Source organism: Mauremys reevesii, linkage group 4 (genome assembly GCF_016161935.1).
Source record: "Mauremys reevesii isolate NIE-2019 linkage group 4, ASM1616193v1, whole genome shotgun sequence".
Taxonomy (NCBI): Eukaryota; Metazoa; Chordata; order Testudines; family Geoemydidae; genus Mauremys; species Mauremys reevesii.
The window spans coordinates 28,540,925-28,562,793 of NC_052626.1; the positions used below are offsets into that span (position 1 = coordinate 28,540,925).

At 43.2% G+C, this 21,869-nt stretch overlaps 1 protein-coding gene across 4 annotated transcripts in view; it reads right to left on the bottom strand.

Moving 5' to 3' along the window:
• The window catches only part of CCDC197 (coiled-coil domain containing 197), a 45,769-nt gene that overhangs the window by 11,000 nt on the left and 12,900 nt on the right, over positions 1-21,869 (bottom strand). For 2 of the 4 annotated variants that reach the window (XM_039537009.1, XM_039537007.1), the window contains 7 exons: positions 21,001-21,195; positions 18,159-18,204; positions 15,996-16,172; positions 13,137-13,294; positions 6,154-6,236; positions 2,043-2,215; positions 663-773 (listed from right to left, as the gene is read on the bottom strand). In XM_039537009.1, the coding sequence (XP_039392943.1) occupies positions 663-773; positions 2,043-2,215; positions 6,154-6,236; positions 13,137-13,294; positions 15,996-16,172; positions 18,159-18,204; positions 21,001-21,110 (858 nt within the window). In that variant the 5' untranslated portion in view covers positions 21,111-21,195. Of the gene's footprint in view, positions 1-662; positions 774-2,042; positions 2,216-6,153; positions 6,237-13,136; positions 13,295-15,995; positions 16,173-18,158; positions 18,205-21,000; positions 21,307-21,423; positions 21,543-21,869 lie in introns of those variants that run through there. The other 2 variants (XM_039537008.1, XM_039537010.1) reach the window with 2 other exon arrangements.

Consider the following 21,869-nt stretch of genomic DNA (forward strand, 5'->3'; position numbering starts at 1 on the left):
CCTCCAGCCCTGCTTCACTCAGGTACCCTGTCTCCAGCTCCCTGCAGCCAGGCCCATCTCCCACTACAAACTGAAAGAGACTGCTGAGCTCCTGGCTCCCAGACTCTTTATACAAGCCAGCTGGGGCTTGATTGGGGCATGGCCCAGCTGCAGCCACTTCCCAATCAGCTCAGCTTAGTAGCTCCCAGCCACAGCCTTCCCCAAGGGCTGTTTTAAGCCCTTCAGGGCAGGAGCAGGGTAACCACCCTGCTACAATTGTCCTTTTGCCCAGAAACCCAATTGTCCTTTTGGAAAGAATTGACGTTTAAGAACCAAGGGCCAAACCCAGAGCTCCTTACTCACACAACGGTCCCGCTGACTAGCCCTGACTTGGAAGTTTAGCCAACAGCAAACAACAAACTAGATGAAAGTAAATGACAAGTTGGAGAGCAAACCAAGAAGAGTGATGAGTTGTGTATCTTAGAACAATGGGCAAGTTAATGAATTCTGGGCCTGATCTTGCTGCCAGCTCCCCCACTTGCCTCCAAGGAAGGAGGATCAGGCCCTGAATGTTTGTAATCTCACTCGTGTGCCAGTCTTTTCAGTTAGGGTATGTGTCTCCTCTGTTTTATCCATAGCTTGTGTTCTGCTGGAAGGAACAGAAGGGGCACTTCTGAACTTACCTGATATCTGAAGTGACCTTTCTCGTGGTTAATACTGACTTCCAGCTGCTTATTTTTCTCCTGTATTCTGTTGCACTTCATCTGAAGCTCAGACAGTTCCCTAATCAGCATCTAGGCGAGGTAAACAAGAATGCCCACTGGGGATGTGCTTTGAACTGCAGGAGTCTAGCCCTAGTGTCGCTCATTCTCCTAGTGGCTTTCAACTTGAAGGATCCCAAAGCACTTTACAGATTAACCAACGATGTCACTAACAGTGAGTTACACTCGGAGGCAAGTCTTTCCCTGGCCACATGGCTGCACTGGGGGAAGCACAGGCTGGACCTGATCAACAAGTGTTGTATAGGCTACCAGCATGCTCTGCAACCATAACTCTGAAAAAAACTGGGCCATTCCGCTCGCAATTACAGTAATATAAGTCCAAAGCAACTCCAATAGAGCTTGTCCACGTGGGAAGTTACTCTGGAACAACGTAGGGTGCACATTTAAAGAGCAATAACGATTCTGAAGTATTTCAACATTCTTATTCCTGAAGGCGAGTGTCCACAACAGGGAGCAACTCCACAATAGCTATTTTGGGTCAACTTCCTTATGTAGACAAGCCCTCACTCTGGATTTACACTAGGCCAGGTTCCTGGCCTTTGACAGAACAATGCCTCCAGTTGCAACTCAAATGCTACTATGATAGCCACCATCTTGGCCTACAAACAGGGGAATAAACAAGGGTGCCAAAGAGCTGGAACCATAAGTCTTCCCTTTCCCTTGTAGGAGCCTGGCTCTAGCCCTGTTTTTATTAACAGAAATGGTTAAGTATTATTCACTGAATTAAAAATAAAACACCCGGAAAAACTCTTCTCTAGCAAGAATCTCCTTCAGTGGCCACAGTTTATAAGTGTGGGTCTACATTGTGCTAGAAGACCCATGCTGTGGACCATTACTACATAGTCTGCCCTTGGGCCTGCCTGATCCAATAGCCATGGGACATTCTGATGGGGGATGGAGTGCAGAATGTGCCATAGAGGTTGACACTACTCATCTGAGAGTAGAAATTTGCCCAGGGTGATCAAGTGATGAGAACGTACATAGTGTTTGTGATCAGCAATATTCCAGAAATCATTGCCCCTTTCAGCAGTTACATATAGACATAGGGTTGCCAATTTTGGTTGGACATATTCCTGGAGGTTTCATCACATGACATAATCTTCAATTAATCTTTAATTCTGGAGACTCCAGGACAGACCTGGAGGGCTGGGGGATGGACCCCAGCTAAGGGTTCAGTGGAAGTTGCTGGTGCTCAGTATTTCACAGAATCAGACCCTGGCTTAACTCTCTTGAACTAACTACTATCTAATATGCCATAAATAACATGCTTGATAACATTACAAGTTTTGTGGTATCATGTTCCCGTTGCAAGGTTTCCAGGTCATGCTGGCTTTTCTCAAAGTCATCTGACAGGGTGATCAAGTTCTTTATCAAGCTCTGGTTTGTAGCAGACAGCGTCTCATGCCGCCTGATGATAGCTCCAATGACAGAATCTGCACCGTACTTCGGATAGTCTGTAGCGGGACACAGGGGAAACACAGCACAAAGGAAAAACAGACTTAGCTCACCATATATTAGAGACGCTTTATTTTCCTTCCTTTTCAAGTTATGTACCGGAGCCATTAAGGAACTGAGGATATGTCTACACTGCAATAAAACACCCACAGCTGGCCCATGTCAGCTGACTTGGGCTCGTGGGGCTCAGGCTGGAGCCAGGGCTCTGGACGCTTCCCCTTCACCAGTTCCCAGAGCCTGGGCTCCAGCACTGCCCAAACATCTATGCTGCAATTTTATAGCCCAGCAGCCCAAGCCCACAACAGCTGACATGAGTCAGCCGTGGGTGTTTTACTGCAATGTAGACATACCCCGAGTGACTCGGGGGAGATACCATGTATTTGCAACTCCCACACCTTCCAGGAGGGGCCAATTGCACAATTGGGCCCTGTCCATGCTAAATAAAACTTTTCCATGAAAACTGACTCAATATTGCGAACTGCAAACATTCAAACCTGATGAACTGAGTTAAAATCATGAGATTTTTTTTTAAATATTAAATTTGGAGTTATTTTTAGTTGCCTTCCAGTTTTTGGAGCCTTTAAGGTTCATGTTTTCAATCTTTTCTCCACAACCACAAGAGCCAGAAGTGGATATTTTTAAAATGAAAGCTGAGAGTCTTATGACTTATGAGAGTCAGCTGACTGCAGGAACTGGGATTTCAAGACCAACAAGTATTGCAAGACTCAAAGTAAAGTTGCAAAAGTTGGAAACACTGTAATGGATATCTGAGAAGAAAAAAAAGACTTCTTGTTCTGATAGCATGTAGGCATGTAAGAAAATCTGATGGCTTGAGTGACTTAATTCCATAAAAATGTACCAAGCTTTTGAGCAATTGACACTGTTTTTATTAATGACCTTAGTACAAAAAGTAGGAGTGTGCTAATGAAATTTGCTGATGATACAAAGTTGGGAGGCATCATCACTATAGAGGAGGATTGGAATATTAAAAAGGGAACTCTTAGATGACCTTGAAGGCTGAAGTGACAGAAATGGGATGAAATTCAATAGTACAAAGTACAAGGACATGCACTTAGGAGGGTCTTATCGTAAGAATTTATGTTACAAGCTGGGGGCTCATCAGTTGGAAGTGACAGGAAGAGGAGAGAGACCTGGGTGCATGGACTGATCACAGGATGACTACAAGCCAGCAATGTAATGCAGCTGTGAAAAAGTCAAATGCAATCCTAGGATGTATTACGTATTGCCAGTAGAGACAGAGAAGTATTAATGCCATTATACCAGGTACTGGTGAGACCTCATCTGGAATACTGTGTACACAGTACAGCTCTTGTCACCCATATTCAAGAAAGATGAATTCAAACTGGAACAGATGCAGAGAAGAGCTACTAGGATGACCAGGAGAATGGAGGGCCTGCCTTATGGAAGGAGACTGGAAGAGCTTGGCTTGTTTAGTCTTCCAAAGAGAAGGCTGAAAGGGGATATGAGTGCTCTCAATAAATATACTGAGGTGCAGAGGAATAAATACCAGGGAGTGTGAAGAGCTATTTAAGCTCAAGGACAATGTTGGCACAAGAACAAATTGGTATAAAATAGCCATGAACAAATTCAGGCTGGAATTAGAAGAAAGTTTCTAATCATCAGAAGGGTAAAGTTCTAGAACAATGTCCCAATAGGAGTTGTGAGGAGAAATAACTGGATTAGTTTTAAGAGAGAGCTGGACAAATTCATGAGTATGATTTGATGACAGGCCTGCTTGTGATGGTAAGGGGCAGGGTTCAGCAGGCCCAGTGATCAATGCAGTTTATTTACCTTATTTACCTTATGCTTCAGGGTGTTAATTGCCAACTGCAGGAGTCAGGAAGGAATTTCCACTCCCTCCCACAATGGATTCTGGAGGTTGGGGTTATCTCCTTCCTCTAAAGCATCATGGATGGCCATGACTGGAGAGGGGACACTGGGTGGGGTGGGCCAAGGCTCTGTGGGGGCACCGAGCATTCTCTCTCTCAGGTGCTTGGTGCTCATGTGCTCAGAGTCTAACTGATCGCCACATGTGGGGTCAGGAAAGAATTTCCCCTCAAGTCAAACTGGCAGTGAGCTTGGGGGTTTTCGCTTTCCTTTGCAACATGTGGGTGCAGGTCATTTGCCAGGATTATCTGGGTCCATGTCACTTAATCAATTCCCTGCCATGGCAGGGGCCTTTGGCATTGGTGCCTTAGTCCCTCCCATTCTCTGCCTGTGGCACACAACAGTCTGATCTCCTGTAGGCTGTAATACTTTGGTCTCATTTCAGTTGTTGGGTTTAGTGTGTGGGTGCTGGGCGGCGTTGGTGGCCTGTGATATACAGGAGATCAGACTAGATGAGCTGGTGGTTCTTTCTGGCCTTAAATTCTATGATTATGTCTCTACAACAATATAATGCAGTCCATTTTAAGAGATGTACTGAAATGTAGCTGCACCTCTCCACCACTGGATGGCACTGGTTCTATTACAGGGACATTTAACTTGTGGGAAGCTTGGTCAGATACTATAAGAGTTTTTCACAGGACAGAATATTGATAACATATAACAGCAAGAGAATCTAAGTGCAGAATCAGAAGAACCAGGTTCTCCAGCAATAGGATGGGACAAGGGAATTAAGATTTTGTACCAAAAAGTAAAATATGGCATAGAAGAGTCCACTTAAAAGAATCTACTCTTAGTCATGAATTCTGAGTCAAGCAGGTGATCGCATCACGCAAACTTGACCGTGTTGTGAAGGGAAGCTGGTAACTTTCCATGGCTCAGGTTCTGAATGTTGCTAAGAGATGAATAATCTATATAGACTTAACACTTGACTAGATGTTAAATGGCTGTCAGAAGAGATACCTATGATAATCTGATTACCTTTTAATGAACAATTATCACTTCAGCCTTGAGTCTGGGCTCAAGAATCAAGACCTGACATACTCGAAAGAACTCAGATGGATGTTTTGATGCATTTAAGCAAATTCTTATTCTATGAGGAATGTGCAAGTAACAAGGCAGAATCTGAGATTTAGAAAAATTAATTAAGTAGCTGATCCTTTATCTGATATGCAAATAACAAGCTGCACTGTATTTACTTATGATAGGAATAAACTGAAAGATAAACCACATATTTTAAAACTAGAAGAGCTTATATCAGCCAAAATATCACTCCTGTAAGCTAAAACAGGGTTTCTCAACTTTTTGGGTTGGTGACCCCCAAGTCAAAAGCAAAAATGTTCATGACCCCATTACATTTAGTACAAGAGTAACACGGTATCAGTGATAAACTCTATAGGTTTATCATTATTTGTGCTTTGAGATGTTGCCAGAGAATGCTTACCCTTAGAGGGTAAGAGTGTGTGAGGAGTGGAGGAGAAAGAGTTCCTTTACTTTATATTGTAATAAAATATTTAATGCTTCCCTCTACTTCACCCACCCCCTGATTATCTTTCATGACCTTGCGACCTTTGGGTTGCAACTCACAGGTTGAGAAACACTGAATGAGAAGTTAGTCTGGAGCATCTTCTAGTGACTCCAATTGTTTAATAAATAGGGAAGGATAAATGGTCTGGGCCAAGGATGCCTAAAAGATCCCCAGAAGCTTTGGCAGGAGTCATCTGTGGATCATCACTCTACTGCTGGGCACAATGGATCTGCCCACTGCAAGGATAAAGCTTAGCTTTCTTGGGGGGCTGGTCCATGGCTGTGGAACAAACACCCATGGGAGCTAAGAACTGCCTGAAACCTGTTCTATTCCAAGGATAAGCTGTATGTCGGACTTTTCTTTCCATAGCAAACATGCAGGGCAGAGCAGAAATAAAGTACCGATGACTAGGCTACGTGGCCAGGTGACAGGAGCAAAATGAGTCAGTGAAAGTTACTATTATTACACTTAAGGAGACCGCAGATGCAGTATAAGAGCACTTACTGTCAGGCAATTGGTCAATGACTTTCAGTAGGAAATCCTCATAGACTTTTTGCTTGGCTACCTTCTTCTGCAGCTTCTGTTGTCTGTAAAAATGCAGCAAGAAATATGTAGAGTTTAATAAAAACCAATGAGAACACGAGGAGCTAATTACATGAATCCCCTGTGTCAATTATGGCTTCTTGTCACACATGCACTACTCAAGGGAAATGTGAATAATGGTGTAAGTATGTTGCATATAAATGACACAGAATCCTTCATCAGATCCAAAAGTACCCAATCAGTTCAGCCTCCCAACACCATGCAGAAGTTAGTGTTGTTAGAATAGCATTACTGGACTATTATAGTCATAGTGTATTTTCATAAAAGAGTAAACTGAAGCAATGAGAAGTTAAGTGACTTGCCCACGATTATCTAGCTAGTCTGTGACAAAGCCAAGAACCCAACACTCTTGGGACCTTGTACCAATAAAGTCAATGGGAATTTTGTCAATAACTAATGAGATTAGGACTCTAGCGGCCTGCTTGAATCACGGGACCATCCCATCTATCCTGGGGAGGAGTGACTGAAAAAGATTTGGGGGTCATGGAGAGTAATCAGCTGAACATGAGCTCCCAGCATGATGTGGTGGCCAAAATAGCTAATGTGATCCTGGGATGCATATAGAGGGGAATCTCATGTAGGGGTACAGGAGTTATTTTACTTCTGTTTTTGGCACTTGTGCAACCACTGATAGAACACCAGGTCCAGTTCTGAGGGCCACAATTCAAGAAGGATGTTGATAAATTGGAGAGGGTTCAGAGAAGAGCCACAAGAATGATTAAAGGATTAGAAGACATGCCTTATGGTGATTGAGCTCTTTAGGTACATCTGCACAGCAGCTAGACATCCGCAGCAGGCCCATGCCAGCTGACTCGGCTCGCGGCGGGGCTCAGGCTGTGGGGCTATTTCACTACTGTGTAGAAGTCGGGGCTCAGGCTGGAGCCCAGGCTCTAGGACTTTGCGAGGTGGGAGCCCAGAAGTCTACACTGCAATGAAGTAGCCCAAGCCCTGTGAGCCCAAGTCAGCTGGCATCGGGCAGTTGCAGGTTTTTCTTTGCTATGTAGACATACCCTTTATGTTTATCTATTTAGCTTAACAAAGAAAAGGTTAAGGGTTGACTTGATTACAGTCTGTAAGTACCTACATAAAGAACAAATATTTAACAGTGGGCTCTTCAGTCTAGCAGAGAAAGTTATAACACAATCCAATGGCCGGAAGCTGAAGCTAGAAAAATTCAGTCTGGAAATAAGGTATGAATTTATAATGATGAGAGTGTAGTTACCCATTGGAACAATTTACCAAAAGTCGTGGTGGATTCTCCATCACTGACAATTTTTAAATCAAGATTGGATGTTTTAGATGTGCTTTAGGAATTAGTTTGGGGAAGTTTTCGGGCTTATGCTATACAGGACATCACACTAGAGGATCAGAATGGTCTCTTCTGGTCTCGGAATATATGATGCTAGGCCTGGATGACAGGGGGTGGATCACTCAATACTTGCCCTATTCTGTTCATTCCCTCTGAAGCATCTGGCATTGGCCACTGTCAGAAGACATGATACTAGGGTAGATGGACCTTTGGTCTGACTCAGTATGGCTGTTCTTGGGTTCTTTTGAATCAAACCATAACAAACTTTTTTCCCCCATAGCCACAAGTTTTATCTTCTGATGGTAAAAAGCAAAAAAGAACAGTCTTGTTAAGGCCCAGGAGATTTGGATTCTATTCCTGCCTCTCACACAGACTTCCTGTGCAAAGCCCTTTGTCTCTCTAATCTGTAAAATGAAACATGTGCTCTGTGGAAAGCTGGACCTAAATTCACCATCAAGGTCCTGAATTGTTCAGGGATTTAGTGTGGTAATTCTGTACCAGCTCCATTAAAAGTGGAGGGTTTGGATTAATTAAATAGGTGTTATTTATTTTATATTAAATTCCATGTTTTTAATATTATTGCCCTGTTCTCAGTTTCTGGTGGAAGCCTTACGAGCTTCAGAACCTGTACAAGTTATTCAGTGAAGTTAGCCTAAGCTCACTGGGCAGGGATTGCCATTTCGTTCTGTGTTTGTGCAGTGACTAGCACAATGGGGCCTTGATCTAAGACTGGGGCTCCTAGGTGCTACGACAGTATAAATAATAAATAGTAATGTTTGCAAGCTGTCCACAAATGGAGCGTGACTTTTACACGTTTCCTGTTCATAGTTGTCTCACTAACATTTTTTGCAAACAAATTCCAGCCTGAGTGTGTGTAACTAAGTGGCTGCAGCAAACATTCTATCTTCATCTTTCAATATGCAAGCTGTGTTACATGGTATTGCTTCTGTTCCCTGATTGGATGACCCTTATCAACTACTACTTCTGATATCACTCAGAAGCAAATCAAAGAGATGTGAATTTGCAAAATGTTCACAAATATTTGTCTTGACTAATCATCCCTTTTTAACTAAAGTGCCTACGGAGTAGAATGTAGCCAAAGCAGCATAGAATAAATGTAAGAGTACATGGGAGAGAGGAAAGTTTGGCCAAAGGCCCCATGGAAAATTCAGATCTTATGAAACATGCTGTTTGATTTTGATTGTTGAATGTTTCTTTGATTGTTGTTATTAAGCAGAGATGGGACCAACCTACAGAGTTATTAGGAAGAGACATCTATGGGAGATTCAATTATTAGAAATATAGATTGCTAGGTTTATGATGACTGGAAGAACCGCGTGGTGAATTGCCTGCCGGGTGTGAAGGTTGCAGACCTCTCAAAACATCTAGATAGATTTATCTGCAGCACTGGGGAGGAGCCAGTGGTCATGGTACATGTAGGAACCAATGACACAGGGAAAAGTAGGAGAGAGGTCCAAGCAGTCAAATTGAGGCTGATAGATAAGAGATTAAAGTCCAGGACCTCCATGGTAGCATTCTCTGAAATGCTTCCAGTTCCACATGCAGGGCTAGTTAGACAGGTAGAACTGCAGGCTCTCACTGCATGAATAAGATAATGGTGTTGAGAAGAGGGATCTAGGTTTATTAGGAATTGGGGAACCTTTTGGGGAAGAAGAAGCCTATAGAGGAAGGATGGGTTCCACCTAAATCAAAATGGAACCAGATTGCTGGCATCTAAAATTTAAAAGATTATAAAGAAGTTTTTAAACTAAGGGCTGGGGAAAAGTCAACGGGTTAAGAGGAGCGCACATTTCGGACAGAGACATCCCTCTGAGGAGGATTTATTAAAATGAACACTCTATAGCCTCGTAAAGAGGAGAAGAAAGAAGTTGAAACAGTCAGATGAGAAAGTTACATCACATGAAGGCAGAAAATTAAATATTGACAAATTTTATAAGTGCTTATATATAAATGCTACAAGTCTAAATATTAAGATGGATGAACTTGAGTGCCTGGTATTAAATGAGGAAATTGATATATTAGGCATCACAGAAAGGTGATGAAACCATGATAAGCAATGGGACACAGTAATACCAGGATACAAAATATACAGGAATGACAGAGTGGCCCTATATGAGAAAGCACAGAGTCAAATATGTATAAATCTTAAATGAATCAAACTGTACCATCCAATCTCTATGGATAGAAATTCCATATTGAATAAATAGCAGTAAGAATATACTGCCAACCACCAGACCAGGATGGTGATGGTGATTGTGAAATGATCAGGGAGACTAGATAGGGTATAACAACAGAAAACCCAGTAATGCTATGGGATTTCAAATATCCCCATATTGATTGGGACCATGTCACCTCAGGACGGGATACAGAGATAAAATTTCTAGACACCATTAACGACTGCTTCTTACAGCAGGAGATCCTGGGACTCATAAGGAGAGAAATAATTCTTGATTTAGTACTAAGTGGAGCCCAGGATCTGGTTCAAGAGATGAATATAGATGAACTTCTCAATAATAGCTACCATAATTACATTACATCTAACATCCTTGTGGGAGAGAAATACCAAAGAAATCCACCAGTGTGGCATTTAACTTCTAAAAGGGGAACTACGCAAAAATAAGGATGCTAGTTAAACAGAAATTAAAAGGAACAGTTACAAGAGTGAAATGTTTGAAAACTGCATGGAGACTGTTTAAAAACACCATAATAAAGGCTCAAACTAAATGTTTGCCTAAATTAAACAAAAACAAAACAGCAAGAGGACCAAAATAATGCCACTATGGCTAAACAGATAAAAGAGGCAGAGACAAAAAGACACTCTTTAAAACTGGAAGCCAATCCTACTGAGGAAAATAGAAAGGAGCATAAATTCTGGCAAGTCAAGTGTGAAAGTACAATTAGGCAGGCCAAAAAAATAATCTGAAGAGCAACTAGCAAAATACACAAAATCTCACGGCATTTTGTTTTAATTACATCAGAAGCAAGAAGCCTGCCAAACAATCACTGGGACCACTGGATGACTGAGGTGCTAAAAGAGCACCCAAGAAAGGCAAGGCCATTGTGGAGAAGCTAAATCAATTCTTTGCATCAATCTTCACTGGTATCCTTCAGAGGATATGGTGGAGATTCTCACACCAAAGCCATTCTTTTTAGGTGACAAACCTAAGGAACTGTCCCAAACTGAGGTATTAATAGAGGAGTTTGGGGAACAAACTGAAAAATCAAACAGTAATACATCACCAGCATCAGATGGTATTCACCCAAGAGTTCTGGAGGAACTTAAATATGAAATTGCAGAACTACTAACTGTGGTATGTAACCTATCACTGAAATCAGCCTCTTTACCAGAGGACTTGAGAATATCTAATGTAATGCCAATTTTTAAAAAAGGCTCCAGAGATGATCCTGGCAATTATGGGCTGGTGAGCCTAACTTCAGCACCTGGAAAATTGGTTGAAACTACAGTAAAGAACAGAATTATCAGACACGTAGATGAACACAGTATGTTGGGGAAGAGTCAACTCAGCTTTTGTAAAAGGAAATGATGCCTCACCAATCTGTTAGAATTCTTTGAAGGTGTCAACAAACATGTAAACTAGGGTGATCAAGTGGATATAGCGTACTTGTATTTTCAGAAAGCCTTTGACAAGGTCCCTCAAGTAAGGAGTCATGGGATAAGAGGGAAGATCCTCTCATAGATCATTAACTGGTTAAAAGATAGGAAACAAAGGGTAGGAATAAATGGTCAGTTTTCACAGAGAAAAGAGGTAAATAGTGGTCTCCCCCAGGGATTTATACTGGGAACAGAACTATTCAACATATTCATAAATTATCTGAAAAAAGGGGTAAACAGTGAGAAGCAGGGATCTTAGAAATCCGTTTGCCATGGAAAAAACAAGGAACAACATGGAATTTCCATTTTTACAGAGATTCTTTAGTTTTTACATTTTGTGAAAAAATAGAAGTATATACACTGGAACCTTGATTATCTGATCTAACTGGAACTGGGGTCAGATCAGATAATAAAAAAATCGGATAGTCAGGACAATGGGCCAAGCCCCGATTGGCGGTCTTGGGCTGTCAGCCCAAAAACTGTAAATATATCAATAAAACTTTGTGTTCAACTGATACCTATATATATTATGGCTAGGGAAACTAAAGTTCAGTGTTTCATTTTAATTGTGGAAAAACACAGATTTTCATATATTTTTTTGTCAGAGATTTTTTTTTTTTTAATCACAGAAAGCTAGGATCCCTGGTGAGAAGTCAAAGATTGCAGATGATAAAAAAGTTACTCATGATAGTTAAATCCAAAGCTGACCGGATCTCACAAAACTGGGTGACTTGACAACAAAATGGCAGATGAAATTCAGTGCTGATAAATGCAAAGTAGTGCACATTGGAAAACATAATCCCAGCTATGCATACAAAACAATGGGGTCTAAGTTAGCTGTTACCACTCAAGAAAGAGACCTTGGAGCATTGTGGATAGTACTCTGAAAACATTTGCTCAATGTACAGTGGCAGACTAAAAGCTAACTGAATGTTAGGAACCATTAAGAAAGGGATAGAAAATAAAACAGAAAATATCAAAATGCCACTATATAAAGCCATTATACACCCACACCTTGAATAGTATGTGTAGTTCTGGTCAGCCCATCTCAAAAAGATGTATTAGAATTGGAAAAAATATAGGGAAGGGAAAAATGATTAGAGGTATGGATTAGCTTTCATATGAGGAGAGATTAAAAAGCCTGAGACTGTTCATCTTAGAAAGAGACTAAGGGGGGGATTTTAGAGAAGGTCTACAAAATCATGAATGTTGTGGAGAAATTGAATAAGGAAATGTTATTTACCCCTTCACATAGCACAAAAACCAGGGGTCACCTAATGAAATGAATAGGCACCAGGTTTAAAACAAACAAAAGGAAGTACTTCTTCACAAAACGCACAGTAAACCTGGGGCTGTTACCAGGGGAGGTTGTGAAGGCCAAAATTCATGGAGGCTAGGTCCACCAATGGCTAGCCAAGATGGTCAGGGATGCAACCCCATACTCTGGGTGTCCCAAAATCTCTGACTGCCAGAAGCTGGGACTGGAAGACAGGGCATGGATCGCTCACTAATTACCCTGTTCTGTTCATTCCCTCTGAAGCATCTGGCAATGGCATCAGAAGACAAAATTTTGGGCTAGATGAACAATTGGTCTGACTCAGTATGACTATTCTTATGTTCTTAAAGTTCTGGACTTTCTGATTTAAGCTTTCACAAAGTGTGTACATGTTCAAATCTGGGGGTTTAGCTCTGTTCTGAAGGTTTTACCATTCCATACATTGCATGGAATGTAAGTTATCAACCTGAGAAATCTGAAACTGAGTTGATCCTGCTAGTATTTGAACTTTCAGGGACTAGATTACTACAATGCAAACCTGAAATTTAGGTTTCTAAGCCACAAACACAGGTTAGAAAGACACATGCAAAACGATATAGTAAAACTCTTTAAGTGGGTGGTGGAACGTGAACTTTTTAGATAACCTAGATGGGTCTGTTGCATACCTGACTTTGAGTTTTTCAAGTTCTGCTACCAATTTATCTATCTCCCTCTGTTTTATTTCATTCATTTTTACTTCTGCTTGGTATTTCTGGAGTGCACGCCTCCTCTTCACATCACTTTCTTTAAGAAACTTGTCAAATTTAAGAGCTTGATTCCTGCTCTGGCAAAAAAAAAAGAAAAGAAAAAAAAGATGATATATTTAATAAACCAGGGCAACACTCCATTCAGGGAAGGGACTTTGTATAAAATCAATGAAATGTGTGCATGTTCCGCTTGCTGATCCTTGTTAAACTGAAGTTTTACAAATCTACAAAGACCCAGGTTTGTTTCCATTTATATTCCTGTAGGATGAAGAATCAGGTCCCCACTAGGTACCTGACACCAACATTTGGGTCACTGCTGAATTTAGCCCTACATGTTTTACTGCATAAGCAGAGGGGAACACTGTCAGTCTATAGAGGCCTTCAGGATCAACCCAATGCTGATGGAGGAATCTGAAAGTCATTCTTATCACTGTGAGTATGATCAGACACAGGGTACGTCTACACTACGGGACTATTCCGAATTTGCATAAACCGGTTTTGTAAAACAGATTTTATAAAAAAATCGTGTGTGTCGTGCCACAACAAACACACATCGTCGGTGTGTGTCCGCCACGTCGAGGGAAGGCCGATTTCTCTGGAGCAGCATCCTGTGGGTAGCTGCAGACCCCCCCCCAGTTCCCCGCCCCTCCCTCCTCCTCCCCCCGCCCCTTTGAATTTCCGGAAGAATTTGGTGGTCGGTAAATGTCGGTAGTCACGTCAGTCCACTTCCGCTGGGAAGTCACGGCAGGAGAGCAGCATTGCCTTTTTTTTTTTCATGCCTTTTTGATGCCATGGCATGGCAGGCATGGAGCCTGTGTGGAGCCTGTGGTCACTGTGTGTGACTGGATGTGCACACACAGAGGCGACTCAGCAGCGCAGCACAGCACAGCGCAGCTTTGCTTTGCATGATGATAGGGATTTGCCATTGCATGATATCACCCATCCCATATACCATAATTTGTAATAAGATGATTGTGGCTACAGTCCTTTTTGCTGTTCCATTTGTGTGTGTTAATAAGTGCCCCTTTGCTTAGCCAGGGGCTAAAGCTAAAGCTGGAACTGGGAAAGGATTGACTCCTTGGTATTTAAAAATAGATCCAGTCCTGAATCAGTCCTGGGCCAGTCCCCTAGAGAATCCTAGAAATCCCAAGTCCCCCCCTAGAATATGGGCAAGTACTAGAGAACCAGAGAGAAAGAGAGAACCAGAGAGCCAGAGAGCACAGCTGCAGAAGAGTCAGAGAGTGAGAAGTTGCTTATTCACAGGTCCTCCTGAGTGCTCCTGCTTCAAACCCCACCTGTTGATTCTGCTCCTTCCTCACCTTCCTGGGCCTCAGCCTGGCTGTCCCCACTGTGTGATGAAGTATGTGAAGAAGAGTAGGTGATTTGAGAGTGAGATATGAGTGGAAGAGTTAGTGAGGCAGTGATGCAGACAGGAGAGTCCAGAGGTAGAGAGAGAGAGCAGACAGTTCAGAGGAGGAAGGATCTTGCTGCTAGTCTTTTCACAGGGCAGGTTTTCTTTTCATGAAGGGCCCTGGGTGGGGCTGATGGAGCCCATCTGACATGGATCAGCCGATGGCATGATGAAATATACCAGCATATAGCACCATCTAACCATCTAATGACCTAGGCATCGACCTTTCGACCTATGGTCATCATGCTTTACTGTGTCTTTTTGCTGATGCTTTTGCCATTTGCACCATTGCTGATGGGCTGACCAGGGATGGGCCATCAGTCACCATGCCTGTGGCGGTGCGTGTGTTGGTGTTGTGTTGGATGTTGGCAGCATCGGAGTGACATGTGCAGCATAAGAGAGGTGACATGTTATCAAGAGAGGAGAGAGAAGAGCTTTTTGAGGTTCTGGGGGGTTTAGGGGGGTGGTGGGTAGAAACACTATGTGTGACGACACTGTGCTCCATGGTTAAGTGTTGACCTGAGCAATTTGGGAGAGACTGCTAAGAAAGCAACATGAGCTCGCAGGACCATGGAATGTTCGGAGTCCAGTCCCCCCCCAGTCCCCATTTGATGTTTGATCTTTGGGCTTTGTCACGCAGCATTTTTAGCAGTGTGCTTTTTTTCTGTTTATGGAATTTGTCTGATCTTTTTAAAATTATTTTTTCTGTTTCTTTTGTGCTGATAGTGCAGATTTCACATTTTTTGCCTTCTGATCTGATCTTCTTTATTTTTGATTTTTTTGCTCTTCTTTTGATTTTTAATTTGATTTTTAACTGCGCCAAAATGGAAATATTCAAAAGTTCGCGGGCAAATCCTGTCTACCTGGGGCTTGCATCCTGCTCTACATGTCCTGCTGTCCGAGCAGATTGCTGTGTGTGCGGTCCAGAGTGCAATACTGGATATAACGCCGTCCACTAACCATAATCCGGATCATACGCCCCCACTCACACACTCCAACCATAATCCGAATGAAAAATACCCCGTTATGTTGAGTTAATAAAGCAGTTTAGTGGACCAGCCAATGTGGATATGGTGTGTGCCTCGTGGTTAAATCCCTAGTGTGGTAAACCGTTGGTTTGTAACCTCAGGAGAGCACACTGCTCTCACTTGGGAAAAAGCGTACCAGGCTGCAGGTCTTGCCTGCTCCAACATGACTCTGCCAAGCACTCAAATGCACCATTGACTGCACTGCACCAGGCCCAGAAGCAAGTGTGCAGATATGGAAACCACCAGAGCAGAGTCCTGGGAATGTGAAAAGACCAGGACTAACTCCTCAGGGACCCTAAGTGCTCTCTTATCATAACACAGATGGGAAATGATGCTTACATCCTGCTGCTTTTTGGCAAATTGTGCTCTCCGCTGAGCCACAGCTTCCATCCGCTCTTTAAATTCCTGCCTCTTAGCAATCAGCTCTGCCGTGACACGATCAACTTCAACCTCTTTCTTCAGAACCAAGGTTTTTTGCAAAGAGTTTGCATCAGTCTCAAGAATCTTGCTGGGGGCCTACAAGTGGAAGTGGGTTTTCAAATCAATAGAGGCACATAACAAATTCCTGTGACGTTCCCATAGGTCTCGCATAAAAACAAATTCGGTGCATCATTACTTTTTGTCTTAAAGTACTAACTGACATAATCATTTTTATTCCCTTGCCCTCAAGGTACGGATTAAAATAAGAAAACAAGGATTCAAACAAGAACATGAATGCTGCAGTTTTAAGGCCAAGTCCCAATCCTATTAAGGCAAATGACAGAGCTCCCCTTGACTGCACTGAGAGCAGACAGTGGCCCAGAGCTCTCAACCTGCCAAATGTGACCACGGTGTGAGAAAAGAATTCATACAGAGGGACATAAGCTATATATCAGTGCAGGGGCTTAATATCAGCTGGGCTGTATTTATTTCCTCACAGGCAACATTTTCTACAATCCAGTCTTGATGGTGATGCAATGCACATAAGACCTGATTCTCCTTGGGCGTAACTCAAGAATAACTCCATTTTGGTTAATGGAATTAGACTGGGGTAAATGAGAGAAGAATCAGAATTTACCATGTTGGATAAGATGCTTCAGAAGATGGTGTTAAGGTGTTAAGATGTGACAGGACATCCCAACTATAAAGAAGTGATTAGCAAGTGTCACTAAACCCTCAGGAAGTTTTGTCTTTGACTTTTTCTTAGCCCAGTCCTGAAGCCCTTACTAAAAGCCTGCTCTACTTTCTACTGAGGTCCACAGCAAGGTTCCCATTCAGGTCAGTGGGAGTCTTCCTAACTAAAGATGTCAGGATTGAGCCCATGGTAGTTGGAAGCTTGAAGCTGAAATTTATTTCCTTATCAGAATATATTTTTCCTGCTTGGTGCCCACACTGGTTTGTTAATGCTCTTTGTTAAGAGGCCTCTCGTATTTGTGTGGGTATGAAAAAGAGCACTGAGGTGTTTTTGCAAAAGAAATCCCCCACATAAAGAATGACGTGTCTTGGTCAGGGTTGAGAGGCCCACAGTGGAACAGAGCTCTTGTATGAGCTGTCTGCAGCATCCTTTCAAGGAACTTTCTGCAACTATGTCATCACATTACCTCAGCAACTGATACGTGGCGCTGAGGTAATTTTCCTGAGGAAAAGGGTTCCATGGTCTCACCTACAGAGCCGTCCTTAGGATTTATGGGGCTTTACGCAGCATTATTAAACTGGTGCCCCTATGCTGGCATATTTGGCTTTGTGAATACTGGTGCCCCTATACTGGTGCATCTATGCCAGTGCAACTGGTTCCTCTGTGAATACGGTCCCTGCCTTCTGCCTAGTAAGGAGACTGCAGCGTGCACTGGGTGTGCGGGAGCCAACCTGCTCTTACCTGCTGTCCCGGGCATAGATGTGGACTCCGTGGGTGGGTGCTCTGGGACTGGAGCACCCATGGGGAACTGGAACCACACTCTTCCCCTCAACCCTCCTCCCCCCAGGCCTCTCGCGCACCAGTGGCCCGGCGCTTACCAACTCCTCCCCCTCCCTCCCAGTGCTTCTGGAGTGCCGTGAACAGCTGATTTGTGGCATTCAAGCTCCGGGAGGGAAAGGAAGGAGCGGGCATGGGGCATGTTCAGGGAAGGAGGCGGGGAAGAGGCGAAACGGGGATGGAGCAGCGGCAGGAAGAGGTGGGGCAGGGGCTTGGAGGAAGGGGTGGAGTGGGGGCAGGGCCTGGAGCGGAGGGAGGCGGTCCAGCATCCCCGGGCAAGATGAGAAGTCGTCGCCTATGGTCCCGGTAGTGCCCCAAATTTTCAGGTGCCCTACGCAGCCGTGTATGCCTAAGGAGGCCCTGCGCACCTATCCAGCCACCAAACTCAGATCCTACACCAATGAGGGCCATACAATTCCCATATAGACAGACACAGGTGATTTGAGTCTTCATGACACATACACAGCACCCTGTTGAAGGGGAAGCTCTTGAACTATGTTCCCTGTGACACACAGACACAAAAGGAGAAGGCAAAAAAAACCACATCTAACCTCGCTGATGATAGGGATATGAGTAACATCTTTATCCTCTTCTTCCCTGGGAAAACAAATGAGAGTCACCTTTACATGGAGAGAATTAAGGACATCTTTTTGACAGGCCAGATCAGAGTGATAGAGTTTAAGGCCAGAAGGGACCACACAAGATTGTCAAGTCTGTTCTCCTGCATATCACAGGCCACCAACACCACCCAGCACCCACACACTAAACCCAACAAAGAAAATGAGACCAAAGTAAATAAGACCCACAAGAGATCAGACTATTGTGTGCCACAGGCTAAGAATAGGAAGGATTGATGCACCAATGTCCAACCCTCTGCCATGGCAGGGAACTGATTAAGTGAGATGGACCCAGGTGTAGCTGGCAAGTGACCTGCAGCCACACACTGTAGAGGAAGGTGAAAACCTCCCAAGGTCATTGCCAATCTGACCTGGAGGAAAATTCCTTCCCGACCCCACACATGGAGATCAATTAGACTCTGAGCACATGAGCAAGAACCAGCCAGCCAAGCACCTGAGAGAGAGAATGCTCGGTGCCCTCTCAGAGCCCGGGCCCACCTCACCATCGTACCATCTCCAGTCATGGCCATCCCTGTATAAACTGGAAGTGAGTCCCAGGGCTATTGAGCCCTGCCCCCCCTCCCCCAAACACAAGCAACTCCCTCATACAATTGTACTCAAATTTGTCCAGCTCTCTCTTAAAGAGAATTAAGTTATCTGTCCCCACAATTCCTATTGGGAGACTGTTCCAGAACCTCTCCACTTAGATGTTTAGAAACCTTCTTCTAATTTCCAGCCTGAATTTTTTCATGGCCAGTTTATATCCACTTGTTCTTGTGACAGTATTATCCATTAGCCTACACAGCACTTCATACTCCCTGGTATTTACCCCCAATGCAATTATACAGAGCACTCATAACCCCTCTCAGCCTTCTTTTTGCTAGGCTAAACAAACCAAGCTCTTCCAGCCTCTTCGCATAAGATAGGCCCTCCATTCCCCTAATCAGCACCTGCTCCACTTTAAATTCATCTTTCTTGAACATGGGTGACAAGAACTGTACAAAGTATTCCATAGGAGGTCCTATAAATGCCTTGTACAATGGCATTAATACTTCTCTAGCTCTACTGGAAATGCCTTCCCTAATACATCCTAGGAGCACATTTGCATTTTTCACAGTTGCATCACATTAATGGCTAATCATTCTATAATCAACCCTCACAGCCAGGTCTCTTCTCTATTTTTGTTTCCAACTGATAAGCTCTTAGCTCGTAGCAGAAATTCTTATTATTAAACCCTAAATGCATGACCTTGCACTTTGTACTATTGACTTTCATCCCATTTCTGTTACTAGTCTTCAAGGTCATCCTGATCTTCCTGTATAATATTCTGATCCTCCTCTGTATTGACGATGCCTCTCAACTTTGTATCATCAGCAAATTTCATTAGCACACTTCTACTTTTTGTGCCAAGGTCATTAATAAAACTTAAATCCACATGTTCAAATCCCAAAAGGGTAGACTCACTTCATCTTTCTGTGGCCAATAAATTGTGTTCAGTGCTCTCTATAGTGTGAGAGACTCTGAAAGAGACCTCTTGTGTGCACATTAAAGGTTTCCTGGCACTTCTCTTAAGACTAGAAGTTTGCCCTGGTGTCCTTAGTTAATCACTAAACAAACGATTAATTTAGTGCTCTCACAACACCTTAGGACATACAGAAGTATTATCAAATGTTCACATAAGTACCTGGACAGATTAATGTTATTTGTTTTACAAATATGAAAAGTGAAACATTGGCAGTTGGTGACCTGCCCCTGGCCACAAAGTCAGGCAGAACTGGAAAAAGAATTTAAGTTTCCATTACAAGATTAATCCCACTGCAAAATGTCTCAAGTTACCATTTTCCATTTTGGTTTGTTTGTGGTCATGAGGGTTAGAAACCCTGAGCCTTGTATTACTGGGGATTGAAATCTTTGAGTCCAGGGTGCTATAAAACTCTAGAGATGGCCCTTAAATGTGCACAATTAGAACTAATGGGCATGTCTGGTATATTACTTATTCTTTTGAAAAGATGTTTTATAAAAAAAGAAATGGCTGCCAAAATACATGAGGACTATGCATCCTTGACCTCTCATGACTTTTTAGATAGCCAGCAAGTCAACCAGATATGGTAGATTCATACTTACGTCACAAGTACAGTATGTTGGCAAACAGAAACCACAGTGATGGCCACATTACAAACAGCAAACTAGACAGATTAACAGGACACACATATGCAGCAGCTGCTGCACATATCCAGTTTCCCAGATTTGTCCTGGGCTTTTCCAGGGCTGAGTTTGCCAATTGTGCATATGAGTCACATTATGCATGGTGTGTTTTTTTAATAGACTCCATACTCCATACTATACCTTGTAAGTTTAAATGATTAACTGCCTTGCTGTCTTCTACTCTACTCTGGGTTTGCAAGATGGATTCAGATACAATACATGGACACATTCAGATGTTGCAAACAATAATTTTATAGTCGAAATTGAGATGGCTTCAATCTGACTAAATTGTCTAGCCTAAAAGCATCTTCTGAGATAGCTCAGCCCCTGAGACACAAACTCCACAGTCAAGGCAGATCCCCAGGGGAGGGAGCTATTTTTATATGTCTACCATAAAGGCTACTTCAATACTAATCAATCTGTTCTTCTTATTCTAAATGTCTGGAAACACACAGGGAAAGGGGAGTTCAATTTCTGAACCTCAAGTCTCACAGGCACATTCACTTTAACACTCCCCTTTTAGACTTTAGATTCAAGGAAATAAAACGTGAGTGCAAGTGACATCACCTACCTGTATTCCCCTAACTGGGTTACAAAAACGTTCCTCCTCCTGTTTTCCAGCTGCAGTGAGTACCTAGGATGATCGTTCCTTGGCACTGCCAGGGACTCCAGGTCACTCATGATGAGCTCGGGAATCTAGCTGGCGACTTTCCCTACCTGCAATACTTCATGCACAAGCCATGTGCGTTGCAGTGTCGTTCTCCTTCTGCAGAAGGGTAAGAGTTTGCAACAGAGTTTGTAAGAGTTTGCTTACAACAAAGCAATTAGAAGTGTATTGTTTTAACTGCACGAGACATGCAGAGCAGTCTATTTTAGTAGCAACTTCAGAATGTGTTGCAAAGCTCTTGCAGAGCTCACGCACAAGAGTCCGGGGAAGGCGGGCGAGCGGGGGGGAAGAAGAGGGAGGAGGTGAGTTTGCTGTTGCTACAGTTACCTTTCAGTAGCCGGCTTCTTTCGGCGTTCCCCTAGCAACCCCGGGCCGCGTTCTAAAAGAGAACGCGGGACACAGAGTGGATCAGGGCCTCGGTGCAGGGAGAGTGTCTTCGCTGAGGGTGGCTGGCTGGGCTTTGCTTGCCCAGGGAACAACTCCGCTGCATAGCTATGCACGGCAATCTCATTAAAACACCCTGTTTTTTATTGCAATTGGAAAAGGAAAACACTTCCTCCCCCACCTGACATCTGCAGTAAAAGAGCCCGGTCCAGATGCACTGAAATAAAGGAAAAATAAAAGCAAGTCCTGAATACTTTAAGGTTACAAACATTGAAAATGGAAGTTTGGGGTGACATTTGTTTGAGCTTTTGGAAGCTGTTTGGTTTGCCTAATTCTGTCCTGTCCCCACAGTTCCCAATCCCTGTTTAAAACCTCTCAAACTTCAAATG